The sequence below is a fragment of the Bombina bombina genome, chromosome 2 (assembly GCF_027579735.1).
Source record: "Bombina bombina isolate aBomBom1 chromosome 2, aBomBom1.pri, whole genome shotgun sequence".
In the NCBI taxonomy this organism is placed as follows: domain Eukaryota; kingdom Metazoa; phylum Chordata; class Amphibia; order Anura; family Bombinatoridae; genus Bombina; species Bombina bombina.
Window position 1 is genome coordinate 88,395,686 of NC_069500.1, and position 22,815 is coordinate 88,418,500.

General features: G+C 37.2%; 1 protein-coding gene across 2 annotated transcripts in view; it reads left to right on the top strand.

The window, feature by feature from the left end:
• Positions 1 to 255: 255 nt before the first annotated feature.
• Positions 256 to 22,815, top strand: part of MALT1 (MALT1 paracaspase) — a 259,374-nt gene continuing 236,814 nt past the window's right edge. For both annotated transcript variants that reach the window (XM_053701166.1, XM_053701168.1), the window contains exon 1: positions 256 to 473. In XM_053701166.1, coding sequence (XP_053557141.1) covers positions 322 to 473 — 152 coding nt within the window. In that variant the 5' untranslated portion in view covers positions 256 to 321. The remainder of the gene's footprint in view (positions 474 to 22,815) is intronic.

A 22,815-nucleotide genomic window follows, 5' to 3' on the forward strand; every position in this document is an offset into this window, starting at 1 on the left:
TATAGCTTTAATTGTAATGTTTCTTTAAAAAAATATTCTTCAGGATCTTTATTTTTTACATGTAGTGATAATAATGTACATAAACCAGTTGGTGTGGTGTTTAATAATGTACATAAACTTGGTGTGGTGTTTACAGAGATGACAACAACAGTCTGGTTGTGAAACATTACAACCAGTTTCACTTTCAGTTGTTTTATCTTGTGCTTCAAACGAAAGAGAATTTATATCCAGGAGGTGTCAGCAGAGAACCTTTACCCTTATGTAAAACACCAGCCAAGCAGGAAGAACAGAAGGAAATGCATTACCTGCCCGTCTGCAGAGATGTCGGACTTTCAGCAATTCAACTCACTTAATATTAATTTTTTACAAGAGCCAATTCTTCAGAAAGTGAGTGAAATATTAGACCAGACAAGTAACAGAGGATGGAGAAGACTGGCTGAGCTTGTGGCAAACGACAGACGGTTTAAATTAAGGTAAGACAAGTATAGACTAGAATGCTGTTTCCTTATGTGTCTATATTCTGAGATTTTTTTTTTAAGTTTTGAGCAAGTTGTGTCACTGAGACAATTGCTCCTGAAATTCTATTCAGTGAACAGCTTTACACTGACTTTTTTTGTTCTATTTTAAATCTATTGTGAAATTGCATCCAAGATTACATTAGTGACTGACTGGTAATAAACTGCTAGTCAGTCTTGTTTCCACCACTTTCAAGTATAATACATTCTATTTAAATGGACATAAAACCCCAATTTTTTCTTTCACGATTCAGATAGAGAATATAATTTTAAACAACTTTCTAATTTACTTCTATTATCAAATTTGTTTCATTCTCTTGGTATCATTTGTTGAAGTAGCAGCAATGCACTAATGGTTTCTAACTGAACACATGGGTGAGCTAATCCCAATCGGTATATATATGCAGCCACCAATCAACAGCTAGAACCTAGGTTCTTTGCTGCTCCTGAGCTTGCCTAGATAAACCTTTCAGCAAATGATAACAAGAGAAGGAAGCAAATTAAATAATAGAAGTAAATTGGAAAGTTGTTTAAAATTGTATTTGCTATCTGAATCATGAATGAAACGTTTGGGTTTCATGTCCCTTTAAGCTTATTCCAGTAGTTTTGGGAGGCATTTTTCCATAACTATCATAACAAAAAGTAACAAAATATATTCACTGATTTAGCTAAACTCTGCATCTAGCAATCATGTGTGTGTGTAACTGCCAGACCTGTCAAGTCTAGGCAATAAAAAGGGCAGTGATTCTCAAGTAATGACCTAGTTAATGTGATTGTGTGCTGTAGAGGAACAAGTCTTGGTGTAATAATCCTCATATATCACTAGATAATCATTAGATAAAGTTTATGATCTACAGAGATTGTTACACATATGCTTAGTGATAGGAAACTCAAAATGTTTCAGGTAGAGAATATATTTTTTAACAACTTATCACAAAAAAAATAGGTTTCCTATCCCTTTAATAGTTACAGCTGCTTGCTATATTTTATGATTTATTTCTTATTGGGGTGGTTACAATGAGGCATTCTGGGAAATTGCTGTTAAAATGGAGACCAGGTTCTGTGCTATGATAGAATAATAAAACCTTTGCAAGTTATACTTTATTTTAGTCATTGTTAAACTGGCTACAAACAGACAGAAGGTTGAGTTATGTAAATGTTAATTTCTCAAAGAGACATTTAATATTTTAAGATTGGTATTTGCAAAAAAAATTTTTAGTACGTTTTCAAGTTTCTGGGCATTTGTAGAATATGTTGCCCGTACTCCGTGCACCTACAGAGAATTGGCTCGCTCAATAATTATACTGAAACTTTGCAAATAAATTATAATTTCAAACAATAAATAATGTTATTGAACAACAAATACTATTAAAAATAATTGAAAATAATACTATAAATGTATTCTTGAACATTTCAACTTTTATTGTTAAAGGGGCATGTTTTTTATGATTCAGATAGAGCATGTGATGTTAAACAACTGTCCAATTTACTTCTGTTATTAAAGGGACGGTATACACCAATTTTCATATAACTGCATTTAATAGACACTACTATAAAGAAGAATATGCACAGCTACTAAAAATCCAGTCAAAAAAACTTACTTAGAAGCTCCCAGTTTAGCACTGTTGAAAATGTTAGGCTGGGACACCCAGTGAAATGGGCTGGAAAGCAAAAAGAGCAGACACTCTCCCCCCCCCCCCCCTCCTCTTCATATGAAAAGGATCTTTACACAAACAGGAGCCAGCTTTGGGGCTTGGTTAGGAGTATGAAAATCAGCACAATGTTATTTAAAAATAAACAAAACTAGATAATTTAAAAAAAGCTGTGTGGGCTATATATATGGATCATCTACAAAACATTTATGCAATGTACAATGTCCCTTTAAGTTTGCTTAATTCTCTTGGTATTCTTTGTTGAAGCAATGCACTACTGGGAGCTAGCTGAACACATATGGTGATCCAATGACAATCATTTTATATAGCATAAATCAAAAGAGGTAGTCCCTTTGCATATACAAATCCCTTTATTCCTTCATCATGGGGATCCAAAGACAAAACACAACATTTCGGGGAGTTCCCCTTAATCATGTGACAACATGGGGGAGACCACAAGACCGGTAAGAGATTGTATAAATAAACACAAGTGCTATATTCGTTGTAAGGTTACTTTGGCCCCCCGTAGCTGCACACTTTCTAGAGGAAGGTCATCAAATAAGTCAACTTCGTATTCAGGTTATTGAAAAGTTAACTCCCCTAGACATGGAGGTTATAGGCAGTTACTATTAGTGTTGGACTACTAGTGTTGGATGTTTTGGATTTTTCCGATTAGACACCATGGAACCGAAAGCCATGAATAGGGAGATATATTGGTCAGTTTTTTTATTAATAATATCAATGTACAAAAGGATATTGTAATTTTTGTGGATAATTTGTTTTGTTTTAAGTATATGAGTCCAGTCTTAACTGTGTGTTGCATTTAAAATATGATGCTTTGTAACATTGTTTTTAAATTGTATATAATTTGAATTATTTTCTTTTGAGATTTTGATTATTCTGCTGCCACCTAGTGGTAATAGAAGATGTTATACTTTTATGTGAATCGTTTAATTAATTGGGCTATAAAACATGGCAAAGAAGGTGCAATTGTTGTCACATAATTAAGGGGAACGCCCCCAAAACGTTGTGTTTTGTCTTTGGATCCCCATGATGAAGTAATAAAGGGATTTTTATATGCTATGGCACTATGTGAGTTTGGCAGTAGCTCACGGTGGTTCCCTGCTAGACTGTTAATAGTGCTGGTGGTCTATTATATGAACATTTAAGAGTTATATATATATATGCAGCCACCAATCAGCAGCTAGCTCCCAGTAGTGTATTGCTGCTCCTGAGCTTACCTAGTTATGTTTCTCAACAAAGGATTTTAAAAAAATGAAGCAGATTAGATAATAGAAGTTAATTGGAATGGTGTTTAAAATTGAATGCTCTGTCTGAATTATGTTTAATTTTGACTTTAGTGTCCCTTTAACCTTTCCTAAGATGGATGCAGCATATTATGTAGCAATACAATGCAGCCCACTCTGCCATGTAATTGTTATTTAAAGGGAATGCCAAGTAAAAAACTTTCATGATTTAAATAGAGCATGCCATTTTAAACAACTTTCCAATTTACTTTTATTACCAATTTTGCTTTGTTCTCTTGGTATTCATAGTTGAAAGCTAAACCTAGGAGGTTCATATGCTAATTTCTTAGACCTTGAAGGCCGCCTCTAATCTAAAAGCATTTTGACAGTTTTTCACCACTAGAGGGCCTTAGTTCATGTGCTTCACATAGATAAAAATTGTGCGGCTATCTTCACACATAGGAGGAGCATTGCCCATGGGGGCGGACCGCACTAACCTGATTCTGCTCCACCATTAGCTCAGATTGACAACTGGGTGGTACCTCTGACAATAGCCTGCGGTTATTGGTAGATGGTTAGTTGGCTTGTTTATCATTGTTTACTTACCGATTCTTAGTACATAATGCTCCGATCAGTTTTTTGTGGGTGAACAGAATCCACACGGCTGCTACCTATATTTCCCCTTAAAGAGGGGAGGAATTATTTCTGTTGGTGGGGAGTGTGTATGGGTCCGTGACCGCTGGTGCAGTGTGCGGTACTTAAGATTAAGATTTATTAGGGAGATTTTTGTTAGACAACTTAGGAGACCTGGACCTCCTCCAATGAGACTATTAGATTCTAGTGTTGATCGTATAGCGCTGGTCACTCTAGCCTCCTTCGTTACGTTAAGGCTTTCACAGTGGGGCTGTGTTTATGTTAGACCTGCGTTTGTCTCCACTTGATTGGCTTGTAGAAGGGTGTGTGTGGCACTCTGAGGTTTGATTGGTGGAAATTCGTAGGGAGAGATTGTGCCTTCCTCACATGAAACTGAATATTGGGCTTATGAGTATAAGTTTAGGATTGAAGTTTTATGTCAGTATACCTTTGCGGTCCAAGGGGATAATCTTTTATAATCTTTTATACACTTTATTTCACGCTGCACTTTTTACACTTTGGCTTCAGCCTATCTGGTTGTTTCTCTTTTTAGTATTATCCTATCAGGGGGTTTGATTCTCCTGTCTTTTCACTACTTGTGCACTGATTGGATCAATTATTAGGGGAGGGTTCTATTCACCTTTAAATCTTCGCCACTTTTGTATTGTTGTTTGTCAGAGGAAGGGACTGTTTGGTGTCCCGAAACGTCACAATAAAAATTATTTGTTTACACAGATGGCTAAAGTCCAGTGAGTGCTTATTCATCATTGCATCTATATATATATATATATATATATATATATATATATATATATATATATATATATATATATATATATATATATATATATATATATATATATATATATATACAGGGAGTGCAGAATTATTAGGCAAGTTGTATTTTTAAAGGATTAATTTTATTATTGAACAACAACCATGTTCTCAATGAACCCAAAAAACTCATTAATATCAAAGCTGAATAGTTTTGGAAGTAGTTTTTAGTTTGTTTTTAGTTATAGCTATTTTAGGGGGATATCTGTGTGTGCAGGTGACTATTACTGTGCATAATTATTAGGCAACTTAACAAAAAACAAATATATACCCATTTCAATTATTTATTTTTACCAGTGAAACCAATATAACATCTCAACATTCACAAATATACATTTCTGACATTCAAAAACAAATCAGTGACCAATATAGCCACCTTTCTTTGCAAGGACACTCAAAAGCCTGCCATCCATGGATTCTGTCAGTGTTTTGATCTGTTCACCATCAACATTGCGTGCAGCAGCAACCACAGCCTCCCAGACACTGTTCAGAGAGGTGTACTGTTTTCCCTCCTTGTAAATCTCACATTTGATGATGGACCACAGGTTCTCAATGGGGTTCAGATCAGGTGAACAAGGAGGCCATGTCATTAGATTTTCTTCTTTTATACCCTTTCTTGCCAGCCACGCTGTGGAGTACTTGGACGCGTGTGATGGAGCATTGTCCTGCATGAAAATCATGTTTTTCTTGAAGGATGCAGACTTCTTCCTGTACCACTGCTTGAAGAAGGTGTCTTCCAGAAACTGGCAGTAGGACTGGGAGTTGAGCTTGACTCCATCCTCAACCCGAAAAGGCCCCACAAGCTCATCTTTGATGATACCAGCCCAAACCAGTACTCCACCTCCACCTTGCTGGCGTCTGAGTCGGACTGGAGCTCTCTGCCCTTTACCAATCCAGCCACAGGCCCATCCATCTGGCTCATCAAGACTCACTCTCATTTCATCAGTCCATAAAACCTTAGAAAAATCAGTCTTGAGATATTTCTTGGCCCAGTCTTGACGTTTCAGCTTGTGTGTCTTGTTCAGTGGTGGTCGTCTTTCAGCCTTTCTTACCTTTGCCATGTCTCTGAGTATTGCACACCTTGTGCTTTTGGGCACTCCAGTGATGTTGCAGCTCTGAAATATAGCCAAACTGGTGGCAAGTGGCATCTTGGCAGCTGCACGCTTGACTTTTTTCAGTTCATGGGCAGTTATTTTGCGCCTTGGTTTTTCCACACGCTTCTTGCGACCCTGTTGACTATTTTGAATGAAACGCTTGATTGTTCAATGATCACGCTTCAGAAGCTTTGCAATTTTAAGAGTGCTGCATCCCTCTGCAATATATCTCACTATTTTTGACTTTTCTGAGCCTGTCAAGTCCTTCTTTTGACCCATTTTGCCAAAGGAAAGGAAGTTGCCTAATAATTATGCACACCTGATATAGGGTGTTGATGTCATTAGACCACACCCCTTCTCATTACAGAGATGCACATCACCTAATATGCTTAATTGGTAGTAGGCTTTCGAGCCTATACAGCTTGGAGTAAGACAACATGCATAAAGAGGATGATGTGGTCAAAATACTCATTTGCCTAATAATTCTGCACTCCCTGTATATATATATAGATTGATACGACTTGAGGAAGCCCCAATGACGCTTGGTCACGTGGGGGGTGAAACGGCCGTTGGCGTGTGACGTCAATTTTCACAGCTGAGAACCGGGTCCTGAGTTTACTCGATGCACGCTGCAAACAAAGCCTAACAGCCACAGAAGAAAGCAGGTTCTGTCTCCGGATTAAACAACTTTAAAAGGCACTCAAAGGAGGAGGATTCCCAATACTAACAAGTTATTGTAACGTATAAACGGACTTACGAGTCTAGACACTTGAAAAAGGAATGTACCTTCTGGGGATAACGAGTTGTAATGAACACTACGCACTGCAGTTTCAATAATGCCGGAGTGGAACTGAAATGTCTTTCAATTACATAGCAACATATTGCACAAAACTTAACTTATTTTGTTTGCTATGATTATGTGGTTCCTAATATGGCTGTTATTACGCACTTAGTGTCATATAAACATAGATCCCTATAAACTACTATGGTAGCAGTTACCTTTTTGACATATTGGTGCTACCCTCTGGTTGGGGAGTTGTTTATTGAACTTAGTGTGTAAATTGTCAAGCATGTATTGATTTTCAATATTCCTTTATATTGCTATACAATACAGTGTTATATAGTTAATTGGCATAGATCCTCAGGAATAATTTCTCAAGATAACAGATTTCCAATTTCGATTGGGTTATCCTCTGAGAGAGGTGTTGCCATTTAAATCTATTACTGTGTGGTGAGTTACTTTGTATGGATCCCCATTGTTATCCATGGTAGCAGATTCCTGTGGGCATACAGGGCTACCCACTGGTAGGGGTGTTGCTTATTAACCACTTTAGCTTTATAAGGACCTTGCTTGTATCGAGTTAACTTTTAGTGAGCTGGCCAGCTTTTTCTATTTATTTAGTTTACACATTGCTGATTGATAAAATGTATCTATTTATTTGCACATAGTAATACATTTTATTGATACTTATTGTGTGTGTGGTCTTCGCTTAGGGGACCCAGCCGTTGTTTGATTTGCACCGGAGCAGAGATCACCTGACTTTAATAAATTATATATAAACTATTCATATTGCGTCATTGACTAAATTATTATATATATATTTTTTTTTGGAGTGCTGAAATCCCTGGCTTTTTGTAGGGGACACTATCGTGTCCTCACTAGTTTCTCTCTGTTTTTTGGAAGTAAAGTTAAGTGTGTAACTCCCCAATAAAATAGTGTATATGTGTGTATATATATATATATATATATATATATATATATATATATATATATATACAAGTGGCCCTCGTTTTACAACGGTTCAATTTACACCGTTTCAGAATAACAACCTTTTTTTCCAGTCATGTGACTGCTATTGAAAAGCATTGAGAAGCAGTGCATTTATTAAAATACCCAGTAGGTGGAGCTGTCCGCTTGTGTTGCAGCAAAGCCAAGCAAGCTGAAATTAATCAGTTTAACCAGACCTGAGTTATCGAGCAGATTTCAAAGGAACAAGATCTTCCTGTCTATAAATCAGTCCAGATTGGAATGCATAGAAAGAACTGTTTGCAGAAAAATGCAAGTGAAGTCTGTGTTGTGTGATTATTTTATTAGGTTTATAATGCTGTTTAGCAAATGTTTTTGTTCATTTAACTTAGTTTAATTATATATTCTGTGTTGTGTGATTATTTTATTAGGTTTATAATGCTGTTTAGCATTTAAAGCCTTCATTTCAAAGCTTTAAAAATAATGTATTAGGTGTTACTTATGACAATTTTGAGAGGGGCCTGGAACCTATCTCCCTCACTTCCCATTGACTTACATTATAAACTGGGTTTCAATTTACAACAGTTTCGATTTACAACCATTCCTTCTGGAACCTAACCCCGGCGTAAACTGAGGGCTACCTGTGTATATATATATATATAGATAGAGAGAGAGAGAGACTCACAAATCAAAATTATTTGATGTTTCGTTTTATCCCCTTCTTTAGAATAACACTGTGTCACTCAGCAAGATTTAAATCAGTGAATAAACTCACCCACATCTTAACGGTCAAGTGATTAGGGCCAAAATTAACAATCTTGATGGAATGCTATGTTGATTTCCATGGCGCCACCAAGTTTAGCTAAATTGTGTACAGCAGAACTTCCAGAAGTGACAGGATTTGACCACTTACATTGTACAAAATTAGCCACCAATCAGCAAGCGCTACCCAGGGTGCTAAACCAAAAATGGGCCGGCTGCTAAGCTTACATTCTTGCTTTTTCCAATAACAATACAAAGAGAACAAAGAAAATTTGATAATAGGAGTAAATTAGAAAGTTGCTTAAAAATACATGCTCTATCCAAATCCTGGAAGACAAAATTTGGGTTTAGTATCCCTTTAAATTTGATTCTTTTTTTCTTCAATACTTCCTAATAAATGTATCTATCTAATCTGTCTGTCTTCTGTTTGTCTGTCTGACTATTGCAAGTTACAATAGTTGTTGAATGACATATGCACATAAATTCACCATTTGGGATATCACTAGCTGTGTCCTTATACCCATGAAAGGCAACTGTATCATTTTATGATCATAGCCCTATTTTCTTTTATGTTTTATATATCCTTTGCTTTTTAAGATCATTTCAGGGCATAGCATGCTGGACAACATTTTGTTGCATGGCTGAAATTTCAGTTTAGAGTTTCCAGTAAATCTTTTGTATATGTGATGTTTTCTTGACTGTATAAATGGTATTATTAGTGTATATCAAGGTAGCCCAAACTACAGCATAAAATGGGTCATGAAACTCATTAACTCATTTTTTTTTCTTTCATAATTCAGATCATGCAATTATAAACAACTTTCCAATTTACTTCTATTATCTAGACTTAGTGGCTGAACATATATGCCTCTTTTCATTGGCTCACCTGATGTATTCAGCTAGCTTTATTATATTAAAGGGTTTTATACCTGCTTAACCACATATATTAACTACATGGTTAAATGTCCATGTGGGCGGGTATATATTGGGAAATCAACTAGAAGTTGCAAGGACCGTATTATTGAGCATAAAAGCAACATCCATACTGGTAATCTTAAAGCCCCATTAGCCAGTCATTTTTTAAGTCATGGTCATTCTATCAGCCAGCTTAAGTTTCAAATCATTGATCACATTATTCAACCCCATAGAGGAGGGGATAGGGAGTTGCTGTTAAAGCAAAAGGAATCATATTGGATTTATGATTTAGGAACGCTAGAACCTAAAGGGTTAAACAAAGATTGGGATTTATCAGTTTTTTTATAGATAGTATCAGATTATTCTTAGAGACAATATCATATGTCACAGATAATGATATGGTATCATTTTTTGATTTTGCTATTTCCTGACCTATATTGTTGATTACCCTAAACATATGAGTATGTATTCAAGGGGTTAAAAGAAAATAGTTAAAGTGTCCGTTAGCGCCACCTGGTGGTTTTAAGGTACATAAGTGTGTAATTAATGTTTGCAAGACATGGCATGAGTAAGGGATATTGTCCCGAAACGTCACCTGTTTGTCTCCTTGTATGAATAAATAAGAAACTGATTTTCTGTCACCTGAGTTTGTTTAATTACATGGTATTTGGGCTTAGGACAGTAGCCCATAGGTGACTTGCAACGTGTATACTCCCATACGCTTGAGTGCTAGAACAATTTTGACTTTGGGTGTTCAGCTAGCTCCCAGTATTGCAGTGCTGCTCCTTCAACAAAGAATGTCACGAGAATGAGGGAAATTTGATAATAGAAGCAAATTAGAAAGATTTTTAAAAGTGTATTCTCTATCTGAATCACAAAATGAAATATTTAGTTTTCATGTCTGTTTAAGGGTCACACGGGCCTTCCAATTTCAGATAATACGTAAGTATTATTTCACAACTTATAATGTTATTTAAAGGGTCATGAAACTCCAATTTTGTCTTTTCATTATTCAGATAGAATTTCTAATTTGCCTCTATTACCCCATTTAGTTTTGTTCTCTTGGTATCTTTTGTTGAAAAGCAGAGACATAAGCTCAAGAGAATGCATTTGTCAGAAGCACTATATGGCAGCAGTTTTGCTAAAATGTTATCCATTTGCAGGAGCATAGATCATAGCACTATTTCCTGCCATGTAGTGCTCGAGACACCTAGGTGTCTCTTCAACAAAGAATAACATGAAAATGAAACAAATTTGATAATAGAAGTAAATTGGAAACTTTTTAAAATTGTATGCTCTGTCAAATTTTGTTGGGGGTTTATATCACTATAACTTACATATAACACATAACCCACATTTTTTTTTTCATGATTCAGATAGCACATGCAATTTTAAGCAACATTCTAATTTACTCCTATTATCAATTTTTCTTTGTTCACTTGCTATCTTTATTTGAAAAAGCAGGAATATAAGCATAGGAGCCAGCCCATTTTTGGTTCAGAACCTGAATAGTACATGCTGATTGGTGGCTAAATGTAGTTACCAATCGGCAAGCACTACCCAGGTACTGAACCAAAAATGTGCTGGTCTCCTATGCTTATATTCCTGCTTTTTCAGATAAAGATAGCAAGAGAACAAAGAAAAATGTATAATAGGAGTAAATTGGAAAGTTAGTTAAAATTGCATGTTCTGTCTGAATCATGAAAGAAAAAAAATGTGGGTTTTGTGTCCCTTTAATCTCCATATATAGGGGCATATTTATCAAGCTCTGTAAAGACCGCTGCCCATAACTTGTCCGCCTCCTCTGAGGCAGCGGACAGAAATCAACCCGATCGAATACGATCGAGTTGATTGACACCCCCATCTGCAGGGGGCGGCATTGCACGAGCAGTTCACAAGAACTGCTGGTGCAATGATAAATGCTGACAGCGTATGCTGTCGGCATTTATCGATGTGCGGCGGACATGATACGTTACTAAGTATTATGTCCGGTCACACATTAATAAATATGCCCCATTGACTCTGAATACATTTTGTGAAATCTAGTTTTTAGTACAGTTATTTATAAGAGAAACTTAGGCCTAGATTTAGAGTTTGGCGTTAGCCATCAAAACCAGCGTTAGAGGCTCCTAACGCTGGTTTTGGGCTACCACTGGTATTTAGAGTTGTGTAGGTAAGGGTCTAACGCTCACTTTCCAGCCGCGACTTTTCCATACCGCAGATCCCCTTACGCCATTTGCGTATCTTATCTTTTCAATGCGATCTTTCTAACGCTGGTATTTAGAGTCTTGGCTGAAGTGAGCGTTAGAAATCTAACGACAAAACTCCAGTCGCAGCAAAAAGCCAGGAGTTAAGAGCTTTCTGGGCTAACGCCGGTTCATAAAGCTCTTAACTACTGTGCTCTAAAGTACACTAACACCCATAAACTACCTATGTACCCCTAAACCGAGGCCCCCCACATCGCGCCACTCTATTAAATTTTTTTAACCCCTAATCTGCCGACCGCACACCGCCGCCAGTTACATTATCCCTATGTACCCCTAATCTGCTGCCCCTAACACCGCCGACCCCTATATTATATTTATTAACCCCTAATCTGCCGCCCCCAACGTCGCCTCCACCTACCTACAATTATTAACCCCTAATCTGCCGACCGGACCTCACCGCCATTATAATAAATGTATTAACCCCTAATCCGCCTCACTCCCGCCTCAATAACCCTATAATAAATAGTATTAACCCCTAATCTGCCCTCCCTAACATCGCCAACACCTAACTTCAAGTATTAACCCCTAATCTGCCGACCGGACCTCACCGCTACTCTAATAAATTTATTAACCCCTAAAGCTAAGTATAACCCTAACCCTAACACCCCCCTAAGTTAAATATAATTTAAATCTAACGAAATAAATTAACTCTTATTAAATAAATTATTCCTATTTAAAGCTAAATACTTACCTGTAAAATAAACCCTAATATAGCTACAATATAAATTATAATTATATTGTAGCTATTTTAGGATTAATATTTATTTTACAGGCAACTTTGTAATTATTTTAACCAGGTACAATAGCTATTAAATAGATAATAACTATTTAATAGCTACCTAGTTAAAATAATTACAAAATTACCTGTAAAATAAATCCTAACCTAAGTTACAATTAAACCTAACACTACACTATCATTATATTAATTAAATAAAATACCTACAATTACCTACGATTAAACCTAACACTACACTATCAATAAATTAATTAAATAAAATACCTACAAATAAATACAATGAAATAAACTAACTAAAGTACAAAAAATAAAAAAGAACTAAGTTACAAAAAATAAAAAAATATTTACAAACATTAGAAAAATATTACAACAATTTTAAGCTAATTACACCTACTCTAAGCCCCCTAATAAAATAACAAAGCCCCCCAAAATAAAAAAATGCCCTACCCTATTCTAAAATTAAAATAGAAAAGCTCTTTTACCTTACCAAATAATTCAGCTCTTTTGCCTGTAAAAAAAAAACATACAATACCCACCCCCAACATTACAACCCACCACCCACATACCCCTAATCTAACCCAAACCCCCCTTAAATAAACCTAACACTAAGCCCCTGAAGATCTCCCTACCTTGTCTTCACCACACCGGGTCCCGATCGGTCCAGAAGAGCCTCCGAAGTCTTGATCCAAGCCCAAGTGGGGGCTGAAGAGTGACGTCCATCCTCCGGCTGAAGTCTTGATCCAAGCGGCGGCTGAAGAATTCCATCTTCGGGCAGAAGAGTAGATCCGGACCGGCAAACATCTTCATCCAAGCCGCATCTTCTATGTTCTTCCATCCGATGACAAACGGCTCCATCTTGAAGACCTCCAGCGCGGATCCATCCTCTTCTTCCGACGACTAGACGACGAATGAAGGTTCATTTAAGGGAAGCCATCCAAGATGGTGTCCCTCGAATTCTGATTGGTGGCTGTTCCGATCAGCCAATACAATGCGAGCTCAATCTGATTGGCTGATTGGATCAGCCAATCGGATTGAACGTGAATCTGATTCCATCAGCCAATCAGAATTTTCCTACCTTAATTCAGATTGGCTGATAGAATCCTATCAGCCAATCGGAATTCGAAGGACGCCATCTTGGATGACGTCCCTTAAAGGAACCGTCATTCGTCGGGAAGTCGTCGGTGAAGATGGATGTTCCGCGTCGGCGGGATGAACATGGATCCGGAAGAAAGAAGATTGAAGATGCTGCTTGATAGAAGACTTCAGCCTGATCATGGACCTCTTCAGCGCCCGCTTGGATGAAGACTTCAGCCGGATCATGGACATCTTCAGCCCCCCGCTTGGGCTTGGATCAAGACATCGGAGGCTCTTCTGGACCAATCGGTGAACCCGGTGTGGTGAAGACAATGTAGGAAGATCTTCAGGGGCTTAGTGTTAGGTTTATTTAAGGGGGGTTTGGGTTAGATTAGGGGTATGTGGGTGGTGGGTTGTAATGTTGGGGGGGGTATTGTATGTTTTTTTTTTTACAGGCAAAAGAGCTGAATTCTTTGGGGCATGCCCCGCAAAGGGCCCTTTTCAGGGCTGGTAAGGTAAAAGAGCTTTTCTATTTTAATTTTAGAATAGGGTAGGGCATTTTTTTATTTTGGGGGTCTTTGTTATTTTATTAGGGGGCTTAGAGTAGGTGTAATTAGTTTAAAATTGTTGTAATATATTTCTAATGTTTGTAAATATTTTTTTATTTTTTGTAACTTAGTTCTTTTTTATTTTTGTACTTTAGTTAGTTTATTTCATTGTATTTATTTGTAGGTATTGTATTTAATTAATTTATTTATTGATAGTGTAGTGTTAGGTTTAATTGTATGTAATTGTAGGTATTTTATTTAATTAATTTATTGATAGTGTAGTGTTAGGTTTAATTGTAACTTAGGTTAGGATTTATTTTACAGGTAATTTTGTAATTATTTTAACTAGGTAACTATTAAATAGTTATTAACTATTTAATAGCTATTGTACCTGGTTAAAATAATTACAAAGTTGCCTGTAAAATAAATATTAATCCTAAAATAGCTACAATATAATTATTATTTATATTGTAGCTATATTAGGGTTTATTTTACAGGTAAGTATTTAGCTTTAAATAGGAATAATTTATTTAATAAGAGTTAATTTATTTAGTTAGATTTAAATTATATTTAATTTAGGGGGGTATTAGTGTTAGGGTTAGACTTAGCTTTAGGGGTTAATACATTTATTATAGTAGCGGTGAGGTCCGGTCGGCAGATTAGGGGTTAATTATTGTAGGTAGGTGGAGGCGACGTTGGGGGCGGCAGATTAGGGGTTAATAAATATAATATAGGGGTCGGCGGTGTTAGGGGCAGCAGATTAGGGGTATATAGGTATAATGTAGGTTGCGGCGGTTTACGGAGCGGCAGATTAGGGGTTAAAAAAAATATGCAGGGGTCAGCGATAGCGAGGGCAGCAGATTAGGGGTTAATAAGTGTAATGCTAGGGGTGTTTAGACTCGGGGTACATGTTAGAGTGTTAGGTGCAGACTTAGGAAGTGTTTCCCCATAGGAAACAATGAGGCTGCGTTAGGAGCTTAACGCTGCTTTTTGCAGGTGTTGGGTTTTTTTCAGCTCAAACTGCCCCATTGTTTTCTATGGGGGAATCGTGCACGAGCACGTTTTTGAAGCTGGCCGCGTCCGTAAGCACCGCTGGTATCGAGAGTTGCAGTGGCGGTAAATTATGCTCTACACTCCTTTTTGGAGCCTAACGCAGCCATTCTGTGAACTCTAAATACCAGCGGTATTTAAAAGGTGCGGGGGAAAAAAAGCATGCTTTAGCTACGCGGGTCGTTACCGACAAAACTCTAAATCTAGGCGATAGTATTTTTACACTAGATATGAAAAAGATAACTTGTTGCAGATTTCTGAACCTGTGAAATCACACAGGAAGAGATTAGCAAAATATGATTCTCCATTTTATAGTGTGATTTTACATATCCGTAGTGTGATCTGGAATAAAACCACAAACAGTGTGACATACTGTTATAGGGTGGCTTGTAAGTATTGGTTACATGCAGTCCCCCAAGGGTCTCTTATGGCGGTCAGCACTGTTGTGCAGAAAGAAGGCACAAGTCATTGTTTTCTCTACCTTTTTACCAATGTTTTAAAACTTGAAGTAGGGATGTGCAATTCATCAATACTTTACTAAATGAATACAGTCTGAGACATTCAGCTCTTTTTTGACACTGGATATATTTGTACACAAGTGCAACATACAAATGTCTGTGTTTTCCGTATGTCGCAGATCATGGCCATTTTCAGCAATCGTTTAATAAATAAATTATGAATTGCTCATCCCTAAATGTGAGTAATATATACAATTAGACTGTCTACGCCAAATGTTTATTGTTTAAAAAGATAGATTATTCCTTTATTACCCATTCCCCAGTTTTGCATAACCACCACGGTTATATTAATATAGTTTTTACCTCTGTGATTACCTTGTATCTAATCCTCTTTTGACAGCCCCCTGATCACATGGCTATTTATTTATTAACTAGTAATTTGCATTTTAGCCAATTAGTACAGTGCCATGCACTGGCTTAAAAACAGGCAGAAATTTAGAGGTTTAAATGTTATAATAAACATGATATAAAAGTACCTTTAGGTTACATGTATAAGCTGTATTATGTAATATAAATATTACCAGTAGTGATGTTGCGAACCTAAAATTTTGCTTTCGCGAACGGCGAACAGGCAGGCTGCAATTAGATTACACAGGGAGAGAAAAAAAGCAGACTGATGTTCTAGCCCTAAAAAGGGCTTTTTGGGGTGCTGTCCTTACAGCAGAGATCAGATGAGTCCTTCAGGACTGTAGTGGACACTGAATACACTAGCCTAGCTATCGATTTCCCTATTAAATCAGCAGCAGCTACACTGTCCCTCCTCTCACTAAGAATGCAGGCTCCGAATGAATCTAAAATGGATGCTGTCCAGGAGGTGGGAGGGTCTGGGAGGGAGTGTCTGCTGCTGATTGGCTGGAATGTGTCTTGTTACTGTGAGCTACAGGGTCAAAGTTTACTCAATGATGACGAATAGGGGGCGGATCGAACATCGCATATGTTCGCTGTCCGCTGCGAACGCGAACATGCTATGTTCGCTGCAAACTATTTGCGGCAGAACTGTTTGCGACATCACTAATTACCAGTCTTATTACTGTACTGTACTGTCTGTCTGAGGGTGCTATGTATAAACATGATATAAAACTACCTACATGTATAAGCTGTATTATATAACATATAAATATTACCTGTCTGATTACAGTACTGTACTGTGTGTCTGAGGGTGCTGTGAATAAACATGATATAAAACTACCTTTAGGTTACATGTATAAGCTGTATTATATAACATATAAATATTACCTGTCTGATTACAGTACTTTCTGTCTGAGGGTGCTGTGTATAAACATCATATAAAACTACATTTAGGTTACATGTATAAGCTGTATTATATAACATATACATATTACCTGTCTGATTACAGTACTTTACTGTATACCTGAGGGTGCTGTGTATAAACATGATATAAAACTACCTTTAGGTTACATGTATAAGCTGTATTATACAACATATAAATATTACCACTCTGATTACTGTACTGTACTGTCTGTCTGAGGGTGCTGTGTATAAACATGATATAAAACTAGCTTTAGGTTACATATATAAGCTGTATTATATAACATATAAATATTACCTGTCTGATTACAGTACTGTACTGTCTGTCTGAGGGTGCTGTCTATAAACATGATATAAAACTACCTTTAGGTTACATATATAAGCTGTATTATATAACATATAAATATTACCTGTCTGATTACAGTACTGTACTGTCTGTCTGAGGGTGCTGTCTATAAACATGATATAAAACTACCTTTAGGTTACATGTATAAGCTGTATTATGTAATATAAATATTACCTGTCTAATTACTGTACTGTACTGTCTGTCTGAGGGTGTTGTTTATAAGCATGATATAAAACTACCTTAGGTTACATATATAAGCTGTATACTGACATATAAATATTACCTGTCTGATTACAGTACTGTCTGTCTGAAGGTCTTGTGTATAAGCATGATATAAAACTACCTTTAGGTTACATGTATAAGCTGTATTATGTAACATATTTATATTACCTGTTTGATTACAGTACTGTACTGTCTGTCTGAAGGTGCTGTGTATAAACATGATATAAAACTACCTTTATGTTACATATATAAGCTGTATTATGTAACATATATATATATATATATTACCTGTCTGATTACATTACTGTCTGTCTGAGGGTGCTATGTATAAACATGATATAAAACTACCTTTAGGTTACATGTATAAGCTGTATTATATAACATATAAATATTACCTGTCTGATTACAGTACTGTACTGTACTGTCTGAGGGTGCTGTGTATAAACATGATATAAAACTACCTTTAGGTTACAAATATAAGCTGTATTATATAACATATAAATATTACCTGTCTGATTACAGTACTGTACTGTTTGTCTGAGGGTGCTGTGTATAAATATGATATAAAACTACCTTTAGGTTACATGTATAAGCTGTATTATATAATATATAAATATTACGTGTCTGATTACAGTACTGTACTGTTTGTCTGAGGGTGCTGTGTATAAATATGATATAAAACTACCTTTAGGTTACATGTATAAGCTGTATTATATAACATATAAATATTACTGTCTGATTACAGTACTGTACTGTCTGCCTGAGGGTGCTATGTATAAGCATGATATAAAACTACCGCTAGGTTACATGTATAAGCTGTATTATGTATTATTAAATATTACCTGTCTAATTACAGTACTGTACTGTACTGTCTGAGGGTGCTGTGTATAAACATGATATAAAACTACCTTTAGGTTACATGTATAAGCTGTATTATATAACATATAAATATTACCTGTCTGATTACTGTACTGTACTGTCTGTCTGAGGGTGCTGTGTATAAACATGATATAAAACTACCTTTAGGTTACATGTATAAGCTGTATTATATAACATATAAATATTACCTGTCTGATTACAGTACTCTCTGTCTGAGGGTGCTGTGTATAAACATGATATAAAACTACCGCTAGGTTACATGTATAAGCTGTATTATATAACATATACATATTACCTGTCTGATTGCAGTACTGTCTGTCTGAGGGTGCTGTGTATAAACATGATATAAAACTACATTTAGGTTACATGTATAAGCTGTATTATATAACATATACATATTACCTGTCTGATTACAGTACTGTACTGTATGTCTGAGGGTGCTGTATATAAACATGATATAAAACTACCTTTAGGTTACATGTATAAGCTGTATTATGTAATATACATATTACCTGTCTGATTACAGTACTCTCTGTCTGAGGGTGCTAATGTATTATTTATAAAGTATATTAATATAACAATATTGGTTATGCAAAGCTGAGGAATGGGTAGTAAAGGCGTTATCTATCTCATTAAACAACACCAATGTTGGTGTTGACTATCCCATTATGTGCAATTCATTAAAAGTAGTTAAAGGGATATGAAACCCAAAAAAAAATCTTTCACGATTTAGAAAGAGCATCCAATTTTAAACAACTTTCCAATGTACTTCTATTATCTAATTTGCTTTAAGCTCTTGATATCCTTTGTTGAAAAGCTTATCTAAATAGGTTTAGTAGCCGCTGATTGGTGGCTTCACATAGATGCCTTGTGTGATTGGCTCCCAATGTACATTGACATTTTTTCAACAAAGGATATCTAAAGAATGAAGCAATTTAGATAATAGAAGAAAATTGGAACGTTGTTTAAAATTGTATGTTCTATCTAAATCATGAAAGAAAAAATTTGGGTTTCATATCCCTTTAATTTATCATGTAATTTTAATAAAAATATGATTATAGCCTAATTTTATTCTGTGGGATTATTTTAGCATTAGTGTGTAGAGTATTAGTGACCAGTAGCCCCTAGTCTATATTATTAAGTTGCTAAGCCAGGCATATGAATCAGAGAATCACCAAATAAAGTCCATCAAAGATGGTCCCTAAGGACAAAGGCACCCTCTAGAGGCTTCCATCGTTGGTTGAGGAGATACACCAGGATCAGCTCTTCTTGAAACTAAGTAGAGATACTGCAAATATGAAAAAAACAGAAAAAGGCGCTCCAATGGTGCAGAAAATCACAACAATTGTTGTCAATACATCACTCTACAGAATGGTACTCACTAAAGCGGCGCACTATGTAGCAGTGCAAGTCAGGCAGGCGGATAGATCAGAGCCCACCAGCTGGCTCACTCCAGATCGTGGATATACCAATGGTTGAAAAGTGACTCACTATATTGCAGTGCAAGTCAAACAAGCTGGGTTAATATGAGCCCACTAACTAGCTACACAATTGCAATAACACGTGAGGGTTTGTAATGTTTTTTTAGTGCACACAGTGGTAATATAGTGACGTCACCCAGCCAATAGAAATGTCTGACATCACTACACAATAACTGTCACTTTCCCAGTACAAGTAACGTTGTTTCCCAGGAACACTTGGGCTCACAATGTCAGTTTCTGATTGGATAACTCAGCTGGAACCGGAAGTAGCATCACTCGCCTAGAAACTGGAAAGAAGACTCTGTGTGGAGGCTGGTGAGCGGGCAATATGAGATTTGGGAAAGAATAGAGGGTAGAACTAGAACATGAAAACCCAAAAGGATAAAAATGTGAGACCGAGAAGCAAACAGAGAAAAGGTACCGGGTGTCACCGGCGAATGGTGATTTAGGAGTGGGGGATAGTTCAGATTTAGTTTACTTTTTTTTAAAAATGGTATAGGCCATGTAATATTATTTAACTGTACAAAATACAGCTTGGGGGTTTTATTCAGAGATGTGAACATTATTGTAGTGATTAGTGATCGTGAAAGGGGGGGGGGCGTTTGTACATTTGACTGTAAAAATAAATATTAGTTCATTACATCACTATTGCTAAGGTGACTTTCCTTATAATATCTGTATGTTCCTGGGGCTAGTGCAAATGGTGATTATGAGATTTTTTTTTTATCCTCTTAAATGTCAGAGATGCTGGTTAAAAAAAAGCATTACACAGCCTTCAGGGTCAGCTAGTTGTTTTTGCTAGTGGAAAATATAAATGCTATAATTGTGATCCCATAGCTTCCGTCCCTGAATATAGGCCTATTTTTGGTCCCAGTCCTGTTTTTAACACAGTTTATACACAGTAATATTCTAAATAGGGTTGCACCTATACCATTTTTTTAGGACCGAGTACAAGTACCGATACTTTTTTCAAATACTCACTGATACCAATTACCGATACTTTTTTTTTTATGTCATGACAGTTTACCAAGCACAATACAGACTAATGATTTAAGATCGCTTCTTTATAATTATGAACTGTATCTCAAAAGATATTTTGAAGGGGGGCGGAGCCTACACTCAAAGCGGCTGGACGCGTCCTCTTGAAGCTCTGTGAGTTTTTATAAATTTATGGCAAATTACCTATAGCAAACTGATGCTATCCTAAACTCACAAACAGGATTAAGTTCTTGTGGTTTGTTAGACTCTAAGAGCGGAAGATTGGACTGTGTTTTGCCTATGCTCTTTGAGTCAGCCACGCTGCAGACTTTCACATAGGCCTAGAAGCCATTATACAGCTACGCACTACTAAATAAGAAACATGAACCCTGTGTGGATTGTGAAGTGTGGGTCTGGGGCTGCCGCACATTAACCCCCCCCCCCTGTACTCCGGGGTTACGATATCCAGTATTTGGATAACAATCTTTGCAATTGCAAGAACCATAAAAGTTCCTATAGCAGAAAAGGGAACGCTGATGATTACTACCCAGATGGCTATGGCAGCGGTGGACAGATGGGAAAAGGAGATGCAGAATCTGATACGGCACCATTTTGAGGACCTGGGGAGGCAGCTATGCCAGATCTTGGAGTCAGGAGGACTTATGCCCCCGGAGGAAACAACAGCCTCAGGCATTGTAGAAAGGGCTACAGAACCAGCTGGGGAGATCTTGGAGCTAGAGCGACATATGCCTCAGCGTTCCCCGAGCCCACCTAGCACAGCGTGGAAATCCGGACCGCTCCAGCTGATTCAGAGCAACTGCAAAGTCTCCCTGAGCACTCCCGTTGTTACAGCGGGACCTACGGATCTTTCTGTTTACCCCCTACAATCACCGGTCTCCTATGCACCTTCACCACCGACCGGCCAAACAAAAGTGGAGAGGACTGGCTCATTCCCAATATTTTGGGATCTGTCTACAGAGGGGAGTCTGTCTTGGAGGAGATCGGCTGCGGTACTAATGCCGACGAAGAAGTACAGTGCTCCTGCACACACAGAGCAGTCACGATATACAGACATGAAGTCCGCAATGAATTACAATATGTCTGCAGTGTTTGGTGGGCTTTTTTGTCAGGATCGCCCTATGGCAAGAGCTGGGGAAATGATATCCTTGCTCGTTACACAACAAGATCTGCTGTTGATCTCAGTGCTGCCTAACTGGGACCCTGGAGGTCCATGCCTGTTAAACTATACACGATACCGGGGACTTTTGGACATGAGAGGTCGACCCGGAATCGGCTAGATATTTTACTTTTACAAAGGTGGGAGCCGTAGACACTACAGTAGACAGCCTGCTTACGATTACCCGCCCCACAGGAACTCCTACTTTGACATCTTATATTGACTTAATATGACAAATATCCTCCTAAATCTGCCCGCATAACCTCCTTCAAGTTTACTGACAAAGCTTGTTAGTTCATTAATGTGTTCGTGCAGATATCAATTTAGGTCATTGTGGGATAGCCGCTTAAAAAGGAGTTAAGATTTTACACTCAGCCTCAGTAATGCTCTTGCGAGTAAGTTCTCCTACAGAGCGTGCATGCTCTTTGGGAGTGATGATGGGCAATTGCAGGGTCAATGCACTCATAGATTATAAGCCACGTCTATGCTTAGCCACGGCACTGAGCCATATGCCCCCCTATTATAATAACTTGCTACGGGACTAATTAGAAAACCTCACTGTGAGCTCTCTAATGCTTAGGTCGTAGTCTTTCTCCTGAATGCCTCCGTAACAGCAGCACCTGCTGCCTATTCTACCACAGCTCTGTATCCTTAAGAATCCCTTACCCATTATAGCAAATGACTCCTTATGCCGTTAACCAAATTAGTTCTTTGATTGGAATATTTAGGACATCTCCCTAACCCAAGCACCCCTACACTTATTTTGTTATTTTACTTATATTATCCATGCCCATATGTTTTGTATACCAATAGTTATTAGTATAGTTGTTTCCTTCTTATGGGTTCAATTAAGCACTTTCCATAGTCATTA